Source organism: Populus euphratica, unplaced genomic scaffold (assembly GCF_000495115.2).
Source record: "Populus euphratica unplaced genomic scaffold, PopEup_1.0 scaffold200.1, whole genome shotgun sequence".
Taxonomy (NCBI): domain Eukaryota; kingdom Viridiplantae; phylum Streptophyta; class Magnoliopsida; order Malpighiales; family Salicaceae; genus Populus; species Populus euphratica.
Window position 1 is genome coordinate 154,249 of NW_011500041.1, and position 16,902 is coordinate 171,150.

At 30.0% G+C, this 16,902-nt stretch overlaps 1 protein-coding gene across 2 annotated transcripts; it reads right to left on the reverse strand.

Annotated features, from left to right (window-relative positions):
- Positions 1-4,948: 4,948 nt before the first annotated feature.
- Positions 4,949-9,107, reverse strand: LOC105107257 (transcription factor BIM2-like). 2 transcript variants are annotated; one of them, XM_011001118.1, is made up of 7 exons: positions 8,752-9,107; positions 8,571-8,676; positions 8,172-8,241; positions 7,988-8,083; positions 6,316-6,734; positions 5,567-5,693; positions 4,949-5,323 (listed from the first exon to the last, which is right to left on the reverse strand). In XM_011001118.1, exons 1-7 carry the CDS (start codon positions 8,822-8,824, stop codon positions 5,219-5,221), a joined length of 996 nt encoding a protein of 331 aa, XP_010999420.1. In that variant the 5' UTR covers positions 8,825-9,107; the 3' UTR covers positions 4,949-5,218. The 2 variants fall into 2 exon arrangements, with proteins under 2 accessions (XP_010999420.1, XP_010999419.1); XM_011001117.1 differs by having other exon boundaries at positions 6,316-6,737; positions 8,752-9,106.
- Positions 9,108-16,902: the final 7,795 nt, after the last annotated feature.

Below are 16,902 nucleotides of genomic sequence, written 5' to 3' on the forward strand. Positions count from 1 at the left end.
AAAGTTGTAGGCCTATGTCTTACCTTTCCATCCATATAAATTAGACCTAAATTTGAGATCTACAGCTCCAGATATGACCCAATTACCGAAAAGTGTTCCGGTATGAACTGCACCGGCATCCCTTTTCTAAGTTTGGCCATCTCTTTGTCCTTTCAATTTCAGTTCTTAAATTCATCAATCAATCCTTTCATTTATGTAATAGGCCTGCATTTAAAATGAACATTTACCACAAATTAAAGGTATCTTATATTATTAGTTATATTATTATAAAATATATTTTAGTTAAGGAGTTATTGATACTTCAAGTGCAAATGATGACATAAAACCTTGATAAAAAATGTACTTTTAAGTACTAATCATTACACCATTAGTATAACCTTTTCACCTTGACATAATAAATTTAACTAAACATAATAAAAGAAAATAAATAAATAAATAAAATAAGAACATAAATAAGATAAAAGTTAATTAAGTAAAGGAAAGGAAATGAAAAGCATAAACAAGATATTAATGAAAACAAAACATAAACATTACAAAGAATACATAGAGAGAAAGTAAGAGCATGATCTTGATCTGGAGACCAAGATGCCTAAATGCTTGAAAAATGCCTCATTTTATAAGCCAAAATTGGGATATATTGATTTGATGATTAATTGACGAGTGGGTGACTAACTCTTGACTTGGTGACAATCCTTATCTTTTCTTGTCTGCCCAAAACATCATTGATAACGTCAGAATTAGAACCACTTGAAAACATGAAAGTTGTAGAAAATTATCTTAGCTTTCTTGTGTAAACAATTGAGGTTATTTGGACTTCTAAAACTCCAAATATGAGCCAAACATTGAACAGTGCTCGGGTTGGAGGACATATTCAGACTTTTTTTTTGTTGCTATAATTTGGACTTGAAAATGACCTTTTTAAATCTTGGCTCCATATAAGAGTTGTAGGCTTATGTCTTACCTTTCCATCCATGTAAAGTAGACCTAAATTCAAGATCTACAGCTCTAGATATGATCCAATTACTGAATAGTGTTCCGGTTTGGACTGTACCAACATCTCTTTTCTAAGTTTGGCCATCTCTTTGTCCTTTCAATTTCAGTTTTTAAATTCATCAATCAATCCTTTCATTTATGTGACATGCCTATATTTAAAATGGATATTTAACATAAATTAAAGATATCTTATATTATTCGATATGTTATTATAAAATATGTTTTAGTTAAGGAGTTATTAATATTTAAAGTGCAAAATGATAATATAAAACCTTGATAAAAATGCACTTTTAAATACTAATCAGTTTGCTTTATTTTGCATCCATGGTAGTAATGTTTGCCTTGTTTATCATTACTTGTTAGATTCTTCTTTTTTCATTCTTTTTTTACAATGTCTTGTTGAAGAGTGATGCAAAGTGGCAAAATGGTACCGATATAAATGCTACTAAAAGCTACATAAATCGTTTAGTTAACACCATCGAGAACCTTGAGGCCTTTGCTTGAGTTGGTATTTAGGTGGTTGCCAAAGTGAGGACATTACTAAACAAGAGTATCGAGAATTGTAAAAGAAGCAGGTCATATTAGATGTGAGGAGAAAATAAAACAGAAAAGCTTTTTGTTTTTTTTTTTAGTTTTTTTTTAAATTGTTTCCACATTGGGTTGCCTCCCTAAAATTTCTTTCTTTATTGTATTTGGCTAGACATTGTTTTCATTTTGTAATGCATCTATGTAGATTGGATCAGCCAGTTTAAATTTCTTCTTAATGGTGTCTCCAAAATTCTCAACGAAAGGCTTATATATGCGGCCATTCACCTTGAAAACTTTGTTAGTTTCACTGTTTGGATTTCATTAACATTATGAGAAAAAAAAATTAAAACAATAAATGATTCAATCCATCTAGATCATAATTTTTCAGACATGAATTTCAATCTAGAGTTGAAAAGTAATACTTTCTGCCTAACAAAAAATTGTTTGTGCTGTAAAAACTTATCATGAAGATATTTGGTTCACTCATTATATAACCTTCCATTATCATATGCTTCTAATCAAATTACTTTAAGTTCTTGCAACTATAATTTTCATTCTTCTCCTGCCTTTTTAGCATTAAGATTGCATTGTTTCACTGCCTAAAAGGCATGGTGTTTAATTTTTATTGGTAAATAACATAACTTACTAAAAATCAACCTATATGATGACATTCTAATTGGAGTTTTGTATGCTATACGATATGCCCAAAGTGGATCCTCTAAATGCAAGCTTCAATCCTTTCACTTGGGGTTCACTATTTTTTCTAAAATATGTTTTATTTCTCAATTTGAAACCTTAGCCTATCCATTGGTTTGTGAGTGGTAAGTTATAGCTACTTGATGATGTACTCCATATTTTCGCATCAATGTTTCAATAATTCAGTTGCAAAAATAGGTGCCTTGATCACTTATCATTGCTTTTGAAATTCCAAACCTACTGAAAATGTTAGATTTGAGAAACCCCATAGCAATCTTAGAATCATTAGTACCGGTAGCCTTTCCTTCTAATCATTTCAAAACATAATCCACAATAACCAAAAAGTAAAGAAAACTAAAAGAACTAGGAAAGGGTCCTATAAAATCCATGCCCCATGCATAAAAAAATCTCACAATATAAAATAGGAGTTTGTGACATTTCATTCCTACATGATAAACCACCTATTTTTTTGATATTTTTCATAACTCTTGCAAAAGTGATAAGCATCCCTAAAAAGAGCTTCCCAATAAAACCTATTGTTTAAGCTTTTCCTAGACGTTCTTTTGAGTCCAAACTACCCTCCATATCCTCTCAAACAAAAGGGCTACAACTAGTACCGCTGGTTTCATTGATTTGCAAAAATGTAATAATGTATTTTTTTTTAAGGTGTTTGATATTATAATAGTGATTATTTTTTCAAATATTTTTTATTTAGAAATATATAAAAAAAATATTTTTTTATATTAGTATATTAAAAGGATCCAAAAATATAAAAAAAAACTTTTTAATTTTTTTTATAAATATAGCTCAACCACGTAAACAAATGAAACCTAAAACTTCTATTGACTGATGACCGGTTTATAAAGGGTTTTTTCTTTGTTTTCTTTCTTTCCTTCTTCTTATTAAGATGTAACAGAGGCTAGAATGGCCATGTGTTTGTTGAAATAGCATGATCAAATGGCCACAATCTTTTACAAAAAAAACTTAACACTATCCTAGCACAACCGTGAGAAATCAAAACCATGGAACTCAAATTTACTCTTTTCCTCATGCTAAATTTGTGACCATATTTCATTTTTTGTCAAAGCAACATATAACAAGGCATGAACCATTATTTTCATACAAACATAAAGCACCACAATCAAGTTCCATTAACACGGGTCAAGTTGAGATTACAAAAAATAAACTTAAAAAAAATAATAAAATTAGGGTTTATAGTAATTTAAATCACCTTATAAGATTAGGATACCAGCTTCAACACACTAAAATTAGCAATTCACAGTGATACCAATCGGCGCCAAGAATAGAGACATTAATGACTATGGCGACAGAAGTGTAAGGAGAGAGGTAAAGCTATGAAAAAGATGAAATAGGGAGAAAATTGAGGGAATATTTTTTTTAGGGTTCCATGAAGAAGTTTAAATAGGAAGAGGGGGCTATCGGGTTTTAATTGATTTTAAAATAACCAATGGAATATTCATCAATAATTTTGACACATTATAAATGCCAACAGAATTGTTGATGAGATTTTTTTAATTCCATTGCTATTTTTATTAGAAAATATCTACGGAGTTTTTCCATCATAATTTTTATCGGTAAACAGTGACAAGGTGCTTGCTTACGAGTCAATAGAATGTTTTATGACGCCTTGTGGATGGAACCCGACAGTGGGGAGTATAGCGGCATGCGTTCCTGTAGTTGGTACTTCAAAAGTAGAAGAGACTGGGAGGTGATGGACGGAGGTCAAAGAGGAGTGGAAATAAGGAATGCCGAAGATAAAAGGTGGAAAGGATTGGCTTTGGAGGCTGTGACGGAGAGAGGCCCTTCACATAACCCCCTTATATTGAAGGAACCTCTCTAGATTAAAGCTTTGCCGAACATTCGTCTTAGATAGTCGCTCATTTTACCGATACACTAACATTCATGTTGGTAGATCGTTTCATGCACCTGAAAAAATGGCTATTTCAGTGTATCTATTACCTCCGACTGCCTTCTCCACAGAATAATTGTAACTGTCAATTAGTGCACTACCCTTTATGGGCAGTGAAAAACTCGACTATTGTTTGAGAACACAAGAGCTTATGATGTTAGAGTTACTTGTATCGCTAAATATTCATGTTGGTGAACGTGTGTGTTCCTCGAGATCAATCCGCAGTTGTGAAGGACGGAACCACAAAGCCAATCCTGAAATCAACCCATTTTGCGTCATCCAATTCGGAGCTCTCGTTGTTATGGAAGCCTACCTGTTTCAAAACAAATGTCTGGCCTCTTCAAGACCTCATAATATGAAGAAATTGATCTGACCATTTGCGCACATCACATCACATCACAAATTCATTCTTCCACTTTGCTTTCTAATTTCGGTTGAAATATTTTTATATTAGATGGCCATGATCAGCTTATAGCTCAGTGGCACTCGGGGAATCGAATCTTGGTCTGAGGAATGAAAAGAACTCGCATAATCTGTAGCAATGCGGTGCAGTACACCATGCATCAAATCAAATTGAAAGTATAATTACAATTATTTTTTAAAATATTTTTCATTTAAAATATATCAAAATAATATTTTTTTATTTTTAAAAAATTATTTTAATATCAATGTATTAAAATAATCTAAAAACACTAAAAAGAAAATATTAATTTGAATCCAAAGAAAAAAATAAAAAAATTTCATTTTTTTTCAAAACCTTTTATGAAACGCAAAAACAAATAGCTTGGTAAAACCACTGAAAGGTTAGAAAGCAGCTTTCTTATTAGACGTATGGAAAAGCCTCTTATCTGAAATGAGAAAACCAACGGGGAAGATAAGTTCTCATTCTTACTTTCTTCCAGGATACTCCAAGCCACTGGGAAACAAGCCAAAGAGCATATATAATACATGCATGTACAACTGATCCGAACCTGGCTGTGGATGATGGACAAACAGAAACGAACACCGAATTTTCTGTAGGACCAAATGAAGTAATCAAGCTGGTAGATACACTGTGAGCGGAAGGATACACTAGCATTTTTCTCTTCTTGGCCTCTTATGAGCTTGTTCTGAGTTTTCTGCACTGCTCCCAGCTCCATCTTGTACGATTAGTTGATTGCTTAGATACTGGTTTACCTGATCCTCGGGGAAAAAAAATATATATATATCACCACATCATAAAGGGTTTCTGTTAAAAAATCATGGCATCAGAGGGCTTCCAAAACTCTAGTCTAGGATGATAAAATAGCCAATTCCTTTTCTTTTCTTTCTCTTTTTTTTCGAGAGAGAGAGATCGCAAAGCAAATATGCTACCCTTGTTCGAAAATCATGGAATCATATAGGGCTTCCAATAATTAGTTTAGGATCATAGAAATAAACCTTTGAACTGGGTGCCACAGCAGTTGTACTATTTTCTCGTTTGCCCACATCAATTTGCACTCCAATGCTTGTCTGTGCTAGATCCACACCCGAAGATTGTAGTGCCTGGGTCAGAGTATTCAGTATCCTGTTGAACACCAAAAACCCATTCTATAACAACATATACAAGATCTCTTTACAGTACTACTTAACAGCAAAATGAACTGATGGCAGGTATGATTGCTAAGACTACTGTTAATACCACATTAACTTTTATGAATTCTGAAGTTCAAAAATCAATTTGTTCCAGTAAAATAGACATCCCTAAAACAAATCAAACCATAAAGAAGGGAATAATCAGTGGCACATATTACACCTCATATCATACAAGTCCAAGCAACCCTCGTGATGACCCACCAATTTACCTTGCACAAAAACCTTACCCCAGATAAGCAGTGCAAGAAATTTGAAAACATAAACTTGCAGACAACATCAAGGTAAAAACTTTATAGGCCAAGTTACTAGCCTAGACGATTCTTACATAGATACTTGCATCAAACTCTTCTAAGTTTTTTGAGATGGTGTGAGACAACCATGAATTTTCTTTCCTGATCTCCCACGGGTAAGGTCAATGCAAAGAATACATGACCAAACATGCTAGTTCCATAATAAGCATGACCATGAAGTGAATTTATTCCAAGAACATGGTTAATGGCTCGTTTCACAATTACTAATGCAACAGAATTATTAAGAGATGGGCAGATGCTCACTGTTGAGAATAGGCATTCGAGATATTAACTGATAGACTGTCACTTGCCAAGTCCTCCTGTCCATTCAGTGTATTGTTTGGAGTAGAACACTCAGTAGCGCATGGTCTACCATGCAACAGCTGGGATTGAAGCTGGTAAGCCATGTTCTCAACATCAGAAACAGATTCCTGCAAAGACTGTGTAGGCAAACCACCCCTCCCAACAGCAGCAAATACATTCGATGGTGTCTGCACATCAAATGGAATTGCTGGGTTGGTGGGCCCATGGGAATGATCCAATGTTTTGTACATTGCAGCAGTGCCCATGTCAGATTCTATTGAGTTATGTACATTTGCAAGCATGACACTATTCTCATGAGCAGAACCGTTTTTCATAACTTGTGTATGATCGAGTAGGCTTTCAGCAGAAGCACGATCAATCTTCTGTTTCAAAGGAAAAAAAAAACCTTTTGGAAGGGAGAATATAGGGAACAATATGCCCCACAATCAAATATAAAGCAGTCATGATTACAATTCATGTCTATAAAATATTCAACAAAGAGAACAACACATGCATTTTCTGTTCTTACTGTGATCAGTGAGCATAAGATGAATAGCCCTCCCTCTGTTCACTAAAATTCACTAACATTTGATGTGTAATTTGCCCATCATATGGTCCAGATTAAAAAGTTGATGAGAACACCTTTGGAACCTAGGCCACTAGATCCACTGAGAATGTATTTTTTAGCCTACAAATCCATGCATTCAAATGCCAGTATGCAAGTTATGCAATGTACCAAACCCCAAATTATCAAAGGCCCTGAAACTCTCAGTCCTGCACTTTAAGCCTGGGTCACATCTTCAACATTCCAAAATGAACAGGCGAAGTACATGCAGCAAAACCTCATTATATCATGACTAAGTCGTTTATAAGAAACCCTAACTTTTAGGAAATCAGAATTGGACTAGTAATGAAAACAAGAAAACATTTATTGGCTTCTTTACAAATTATGAAAGTTGTTCCACATTTTAAATATACTTTATAATATAAAAGTTAGAAAAAATAAACGTACCAAGGAAGTCATCACTATCCCATTTTGGCTATTATGCTGTATGTAAAAAGCACACAGGAACCCATTAAAATGTCATATCTTAATCAAAATCAGTGAACTTCGATGGATGTGTTTTAAACGTTCTCAAATCGTAAATTGTGAGCACATCCATCATACCCAAGCAATAATCCCTCTCCTGGTCATGACCAATAAACCCACCTTGCATGGCGGCCTGCTATGCATGCTAGGCGCAAGAATTAGAAGCATAATTCATCTATCCTTCAAATGCACAGACAAAGAGGCACAAATGAAGTTCATCTATCGTTGAAGTTGTTTCATTCCATGCCCTAGTTTGTTATTGAAGTGGTAGGGTATGGTCATTTTTTAAGAAAATATTCAAGTTAGAAGATCGTATAATAGGAAATTCAAGCCAAAAAGGACTCAGCTACTATTTCTTTTGGACAATCCAACAAGAGTTGTTCCCAACTCGAAAACTAACATAAGCATCCTTTCTCGTTTCATGAGGTTTTAAACAGAGGTAAGTATATTATAAGTGATGGTAAATAGCACCAAGCAAACTAATGTTAATCAAAAGCAATAACACCCACACGGACAAGAGCATGTTCAGAATTGAAAGTTTACCCATGGCAATAATTTAGCTGGCTCCTGACTCCAACCTTCATATGATCCCTCATACATTTGTAATTTTTCTTGTAAAAACTGAATGTACTCTATAACCTGCATAAAAATACAAAAACCTTCAATCGAAGCAGAAAATCAAAACCAAAATCAAAGAAAAAAAATGACACATATTTGATCGGTTCACCTCTAACAAGAACGAAGCCTTATCTCTTTTCTGATCATTTTGAGGAATAAGATCTCTCAAAGCCTGAAACCTGCTTGACAAAACATGTCATCAATGAGCCAAAAACAACTCCTATTTTAAAGTATTTATGTCAAGTTATATATATATATAAAATCAAAGTGTGATGCATTAGTAATCAAATGCAAAATACTCATACTGCGAAAGCTTTAAGAAAAAAATCTCTAGTGTCTAGTCACTAACTTTTAACAAATTGAAACAAAAATATCATCAAATTATGAAATTTCTTAAATCATTCCTTCGCCAATTAAGCCTAAAACAACGCACATTCCTCAATTGATAATAGAAATAGCACAATCGTCATCATTTTTATAAAATTTCATGTAATTAAGAAAAAATTGCCTTTCGTTAATCTTGCTCCTTCTACGCTGCTCTGTCTCAGAATGCTTGGACCGGTTCGCATTCGCCTTCGGCTCGCTGCTTTTACTCTCTGGTTTCACTACTTCCCCTACATATATATATTTATGACATTAGTCAACAAAATCATTTTAAAAACAAAAAGAATTGCGTGCGTTGACGTTACCTTTGTAGGACGACGAGTCGTAATCTTCAGGTTCATCTTCTTCGTCGAGCTGAGACTTCGCTGATTTCACCATAGTTACTACTATCTCTCGACTCGACAATTTTTTATTTTTTCCTTAGTAAAGAAGAAGTTCTTCCGTTAAACCAGGAGAATTTCAGTTTTGAAGAGAGAGAGAGAGAGAGAGTGAGGGAGGAGATCCGGCCTTCGGGAGGAACCGGACCGTATTTAAAGGGAGGGAGAGTGTGTACAGTTGTGCAGAGAAGAAGCCCTAGGCCCTAGGAGATGATCGTATGATTTGATATTCAGAGAATTTCTTATTTTTTTATTTTTTTATTTATCCTATTACTATTTGTTAAATTTGTTGGGTTTTGAAAGACAGATGTCAGGTGGGTAGTTAACATGCGCGTAGGGATTTGAGCGTGCATAAACATTGTTCAAATTTTCATATTTTATTGTACTCATTAAATTATTTTTTATTTTAATTCTCAAATTTTATACTATAATTATATTTTTGTAGGGTTAAATTAAAGAATAATTATTTAAATTTTTTGATCAATAAAAAAATTAAAAGAATAACAATAATTATGAAAAAATTATTTAAATTTATAATTTTTTATGTAAAGTTATAAATTTTAATTTAGCTCTTTAACTTTTAAAATCATATTTATTTGGTCTCTAAAACTTTTTGTAATTCTATTTTAAAAAAAAATTATTTTATTATTTTTCAAGTACTATTAGAACTGCAAAAAAAAAAAGAAATCATTTGATTTTAGTAATAAATAAAAAAAATAAAAATTAACACTAATTATAGTAACTTGAATAATAAATGATAGTATCAATATATTCAGTTTAATTAAGTGAGTTCTACTTAGTTATTTTTTTAATTTAAAAATCAAATCTAAAATTGAAAAAAAAATTATTTTAAGTTGATTTTTAGCTTTCTAGGTGATTTTTTAGATTGTTTAAGGCCATTTATTGGTTTATCAAAATGTTAAGAATATTTTCTATATATTTTGGATTAAAATGAGTTGAAAAATATATTTTTAAATTAAAAAAAAATAAATTATAATTTTTTAATTATCATCATAATTAAAATATAAAAAAAAATATCACATCATTTATATTTTTTTTCTCAAAACATATCAGGGCAAGTGACATATAATCCACCTCAATTGTAAATTTTTTTTTTAAAAAAAAAAACATGGGTGTGAGTGAGCCCTTTCTAAATGGACCAAAGAGTAGCTAGACTTGCTAGGCCATCTTTTTTCTTTTCTTTTCTTTTCTTTTTTGTTATTTTGCCTTTCTAAAAATTCATGCTTTTAAAAAAATTTATTTATATTTAAATTAATAACTATTTTCTCTAATTGTTTTTTTTTTCAAATAGTGATTGTTTTTTAATTATTTTATATGTATTTAATTTTTGAAAAGATTATTATAATTCATCTATAAATTTTTATATTTTATGCAATTAAAATTTATTTTTAAAAATAAAAAATATTTATTTTTTAACAGTATTTCTAATAAATTCAATCTCATTAAATATTTTTCTCTTTTAATTTTATTCAATCAATATTATATACATAGTATATGTTGCAAAAACAAATATATTGATCTATATCCACCTATCAACCTTTTTAGATATATATTTAGTTATCACTAATGATTTTTTTTATTTATTGACATGTATGGTTATTGATTTATTTAACTAGATTTTTGCATGAGCTTTTCAATTTACATTTAATATTTTTTATGTAAGACAAATATTGAAAAAGCCTATATATTCAATATTTTTTTATTGGAAAAATATTCAGCCCATAGTTAACAAAAACAAATTAAGAAGGAGAATTCATTGTTCCCTTTTTTACAAAATACTATTCACTTGAACAATGTTTTTTTTTGTTTTTTTTAAGGTTTAGTATTTTTTTTTTAATTTTATTAGTCAACATGGGGTTTGCTTATCTGGGTCTCATGACTTGCGACATGAGTTTGATAGGTTAACTCAAGATTTTTTGCCTTTTTTGAGTTATATTTTTTCTTTTTCTAATTTCATCATTCAACACTCGATTGATTTAGAGTTAGCCTTCATATTTTATTTGTATTCTTTCTTTTCATAGGGTTATCTTAATCTCATTACTTAGGATATAGGCTTAGCGAGTTGACTCGGGTTTTTTAATTAATTTTTTTAAATTTTATTCTTTAACATTGAGTTAATTGAAATTTGAACTCCATAATTTGTTTTAACTTGCTTTCCATATGTTTATCTTAGTCATATAATCTAGGTTATCAATTAGGTATGTTAACCCAGGTTGACTTGAATTTTTTTTTTTTGTCTTTTTTAATTGAAGTTTCTTTTATAGTTTCAATCATCAATATTTAGTTTCAATCATCAATTGAAATTTCTCTCATTCTTTTTTTTCCCTCTATATCTACCACTCTAATTAAGTAAGAATTTGTATATGGGAAAAAAATGTTCTAATTAGATTATATCATCAAATAATAACGCTCAAATACAATTAGAACTAATATAATCTTTATCTAGATATGCCTTAAAATATCCTATTGGAAATCCATGTTAACATAAATCTATTAGTGCCAGAAAAAGGATATAATAAGAAACATCCTTCACATGCATTCTTAGAGATAACTAAAGATATGTTGTTTACATGACACCAAAGGTTTCATTTCCATTGCCTATGAACAAAAAAGAAAAGAAAAGGTGCATGAGTTCCATGGATTATTTTTATAAAGACATAAGTTCCATGGATTATTTTTATGATGGATCATTTTTTATATATATAGAAAGTCGAAATAAAACTAATACACAACTATATTTAAAAGGAAATAACAATATTTTAAATAGACTTTTAAACATACACAACTTTGCAGTAAAAGATCCAATTTTCCATTCCTTATGATAATCCCTCACATGAATAGGAATTATCTAATCAAAATAAAATACAATGTAAACACATAAATAAAAAATAAAAATGAAAAGTCTCTACATCGAAAGAGATACTTTTGGTCTTGAACCTTTCCCATTGAAAAACTATTAGATTCACTTAGGTGATTAGATAATATAATGCCTTGAACTATTCAGTTTTTTGTGTGAACCTAGACAATAAAGATCACACAACTCAACTTATTTCAATTTTAATTCTCACAACTATGTTCATTTTGGCCTTGCACATCCTGGTTTCAAAGAGTGCTCTAGTGAATATATTCTTTTCAATTCTTATAGAAGTGGTATCATTTCATAATCAGATAGATGATTCTTATAAAGAATATCTTGCAATACCTCACTTGATATAATCATTAAAATCTTAGCTTATCTTGTTTTATTTGCATGTAACTTTTTTTATCATAAGAATGTTCATATTGAATTAACACATGATTCAGTTATCCCTTTGAACCTCGATCTTAATTCTTTGAATATAGGCTTTAATCCTATCCTCCTCGATGATTTATTGACTTGCACTTTTTTAAGTATTTTATAAGCAGATTTACGATATTATCCTTTAACATTATATAGTCAACAAAGATAATCTCATCTAAGAGCAACTATATTATAATATTGTGTCTTCGATAAATATGTCAAGATTTATTGTTATATATACTATTTTATGCCTTACCAAATAAATATTAGCTATCATAATTTATATAAATTGTCAGTGCATATTTTGACCAACTTTAAATATCCTCTATAAAAGTTATAAAGCCACTTTGTTTCTTCTCTAATTTTGTCTAAAGTTATAAACTCAAACTTCATAGTGGATCTAGTTATGCAAGTTAAACCCACTTAAAGAATTTGAATTTTTAGTATTGGATATTCAATTAACATCGTCATACCCTCCAAATTAAATGAGATATCTCATTTAATAAAGTCTATATTTTTTTAGGAACCATAACTTTGGCTAAACACCCCATATTTTTATGTATTTATAGGATGTCACTTGACCCTTCCATAACTCATATGATATGTTGTCCAATTTCTTTTGAGGTATTTTATTCATAATATAATTAACTGATAAAATAGCTTTCTCCCTTAAGTTTTGAGGTAATTTGAATTTATCAATATAGCATTCATCATTTCTTTCAATGTTAGGTTCTTGTGTTCTATAATAACACTGTATTATGGTGAATAAAAAGTCATGATTTAATATATTAATGCTAATACTTGTAAATGTAGCGAGACATTCATGATTATAACTTATATTAACAACAAATCAAGTTCCTTTCATAGCTCAAGTGTTAGTTATACTATACAGTATAGGCTATGAGAGTGTCATGTATTTGTTATATCAAGTATTGTATAACATAAATCTAGATTAACCATTTAAAGTATTAAAAGAGAACAAGATTACAAATACAAAATATGTTAGTATCAAACATTAAGGTCCATGTTGAGTTTACACCATATTTATTCTTACACCATTAGTGTAACCTTTTTACTTTGACAAAATAACTTTAACTAAACATAATGAAGAAGAGAAACATAAATAAATGAAATAAAAACATAAATAAGATAAAAGTTAACTAAGTAAAGACAAAGAAATAAAAGACATAAACTTAATAATAATGAAAGGAAAACTTAAGCATCATGAAAATACAAAAAGAGAAAGCAAGAGCATGATCTTGATCTGAAAACCAAGATGCCTAAATGCATGGCAAATGCCTCCTTTTATAGGCCAAAATTAAGAACTATTGATTTGATAACTAATTGATGAGTGGTTGGTCAACTCTTGACTTAGTGACAATCTTTATCTTCTCTTGTTTACCCAAAACGTCATGAATAACGTCAAAATTGAAACTACTTGAAAACATAAAAGTTGCATAAAATTGTCTCATTTTTTTTTAAATAGAGGTCATTTAGACTCCTAAAACTCTAGATATGGGCCAAACATTGAATAGTGTTCAGGCTGCAGGACATATTCAGATTTCTTTGTTATTGCTACAATTGAAACTTGAAAATGGTCTTTTTAAAACCAGACCTCCACATAAAAATTATAGGCCTATGTCTTACCTTTCCATCCATATAAAGTAGACATAAATCCAAGATCTACAGCTCCAGATATGACCCAATTACCAAACACAGGTTTGGATTGTACCGGCATCGTTTTTCTAAGTTTGGTCATCTCTTTGTCCTTTCGATTTCAGTTCTTAAACTCATCAATCAATTCTTTTATTTATATGATAGACCTGTATTTAAAATGAATATTTACCACAAATTAAAGGTATCTTATATTATTAGATATGTTATTATAAAACATGGTTTAGGCAAGGAGTTATTGATATTTCAAGTGCAAAATGATGATATAAAACCTTGATAAAAGTACACTTTTAAGTACTAATCACTCACATCACTTAAAGTTTTAGGTTTTACCCCATATAGAGAATGTGTAGGAATTGGGTTACCCAGCAAGGGTAACAATCTAAGGTAAATTAAGCAAAAACCTTCAAGAGGATCAACAGACTTCAAGCATATTGGAATCACCCCATCCATCAGTGAAGCAATGTCTCTTTTATTCTGACACATCCTTGCCAAATCTTATAGCAAGAAGCCAAACCACTATAATAGAACCACAAAAATGATGCTAAGGTAATTATAAACTACATTTTTCACGTTAATACATGAAATTCAAAAACTTGAACACCCTCAAGATTAACTTAGGGACGAAGCAAATCGAGCTCTAGAAGTTCTATAGAAAAAGATGTCTTGTCATAAATGAGGTAACCAGGATGCAGCTGAGTCAATTACAAAATCGCAAGCAAAAATTAAGGAAATGCACATTACCAACTAGTTCTAAAAGAAGTTTAAATTGGAAATGTTGTAGCTCTTAACAAGAGTGTCAGTGTTAATCTTAATTTTGAGCTCCGGGGTGTCATGACATCTACAACACGTGTTATAAGATTACCCTTGCATATAGATATGTGTTTGTTACATGCACATGTTAATAAGAAACTTTTTTTTTTAGTATACAAATGGTATAGAATGTGTCTAAATTATAGTAGTATATATCCAAAAAATTAAAGCATATATTACAAAATTTAAGTTTTAGCTCCACTGAACTTTCTTTTTATCTGTTTTCAAGAAAAGAGAAGCAAAAAATCAAAAGCAACAATCAACATTAAAAATTTTATGTATATAAATCATGTAATGGGATATACAAATATAGAAGAAGAATTGCTTAAACTAATATGTATATTAGAAACATTAAATCCCAATACCACCGAGCTTCTAGCATAATTTAAAAGCAGATAACATAATTGCATCCAACAACATATATAATTGTCGTGCTTCAAAATTCATTTCACAAGAGACATTATTTTACTAATTATTATTAACTAGATTATATATATGTAAATTTTTTTAAGAGTAGATTAAGTCACATATTTAATTCATATCAAAGTTAGGAAAATATCAAAGGTAATCTTTCATTTTTGTTATAATTAATGATCATTTATAAATATTTGAAGGTCTTGTAGGAATATGTTTGTTTGAATCAAGGAGGATAAATTGGGTAATTAACATAGAAAATGAAAATAAATGGCAAGGTACACAAGATGAAATGTTTTTGGTGAAATAGCATAGTTTAAGAAAGTTGCAGTTTTAAATATGAGATTTCAATAATGTTACCATTTAGAAATGCAACATTTGAATTATAACATTAATTATAATTTTATCATGGTTTTGAACCATGATATTTAATCAAATGTCATGGTCCTCAATTGTAACGTCAATTAGCAAAACATTTTGAAAAACAATAAGACATTTTAGAAAACAATCATACAATAGCTAAAACAATCAGATAGTTTTAGCTACTATCTAGTTTTGGAAAGTTTTGTGTTTTGAGACTTAAAAAGTTTTAAAATCATAGTTTTCATTATTTTAATATTTCATTTACTTTAGATTCTTAGATAGTTAAAAATCTTACAATTTTGATAAAATTTGGATAGATTTTTCCCTATATAGAACTATGCCCAAAATTTTATTACGCTAAAAAAAACTTGTAAAAAACCACAATAATTCAATCAACAAATTCTAACTAAACTTGATAAATTTTCACATTTCATAATAATAAAGTAGCTCTTGGAATGGAAAAAAAAGAAATGCATACATTTCATATGTGGATTTTTTTAAAGAGATTGTGAGGTCATGCAGTTTGTGTGTTCTTTTGTACGAGTTGTGTTTAAATTTTAATTAATATCGTACTTTAAAAATGCAACATATTAAGTTGTTGCATTTCTAAAGCAAGACATCTTAAGTTATTACAATTTAAAATCGCGATATTTAGTAACGTTGCCTTTTTGAGGCATGACATCTAGCTTGTCACACTTTATAATAGCAACATTTACTAAATATTACATTTCCAAAACACAACAATATTAAGCAATACTATTTTACCAAACCTTTTATAAACGGTGTGATTCCTTCAAATTCATATATTTACTATGCTATTTAAAAAAATATCATTCAAGGATGGGGAATTTTCTCGGAATGAAAATTAAGTATAACTCTAAAAGGCACGGGTCTTCACTATATAAGGGCCTCTATTGTTTATCCTCTCACACATTAATGTGGAAGGGTTGTGTAAGATTTTTTTATTTTTTTTAATTTGGTCTTCAAACTTTTTTTCAAGCAATTTCATCCTAATTGAAGACCACTTTATTTTAATTTTTTATGAAAAGATGAGATTGAAAGAGGAGGAACCAAAATGAAAAAAGATGCAAAAAATGGGTGGCGTGCTATAAGTTTTGAAAAAGATGTACTTTGGTCATTAAACTTTAAAAATCATGAAAATTATATAATTTTAGTTAATCAATATTTTTTCAAATGTTTATTTTTGTTATTTTTTAATTCCTAGTTTAGAGAGGAGAGAGAGGGGTCACCAGATTTCAACGATAAAGAAAAAAAAGTGTTGTTGACACTAATTTACACCACCAAAACAAACAATATTTGTGTCAAATTATTCCATTTGATGAAAAGAGTTCATATTAAGTGTTTTCTTACCTTTAAAGTTTGTGAAAAAATAGATATATGGGCTCGGGTTTATTTTTTAATCAAGGTTGATTTTGATTTTTGGGGCGATTTTTTGGTTTTTTGAGGCCATAAATAAGTTTAGCATGGTTACTATAGTGTTTTATAAGTGTTTT

Coding starts and splice junctions, on each gene's coding strand:
- LOC105107257 (XM_011001117.1), bottom strand. CDS start 8,824: ATGGTGAAATCAGCGAAGTCTCAGCTCGACGAAGAAGATGAACCTGAA. Junction 5,694..6,315: donor TCGAATGCCTATTCTCAACA/GTGAGCATCTGC, acceptor GGTGTTCAACAG/GATACTGAATACTCTGACCC. Junction 5,324..5,566: donor CTGTGGCACCCAGTTCAAAG/GTTTATTTCTAT, acceptor CCCGAGGATCAG/GTAAACCAGTATCTAAGCAA.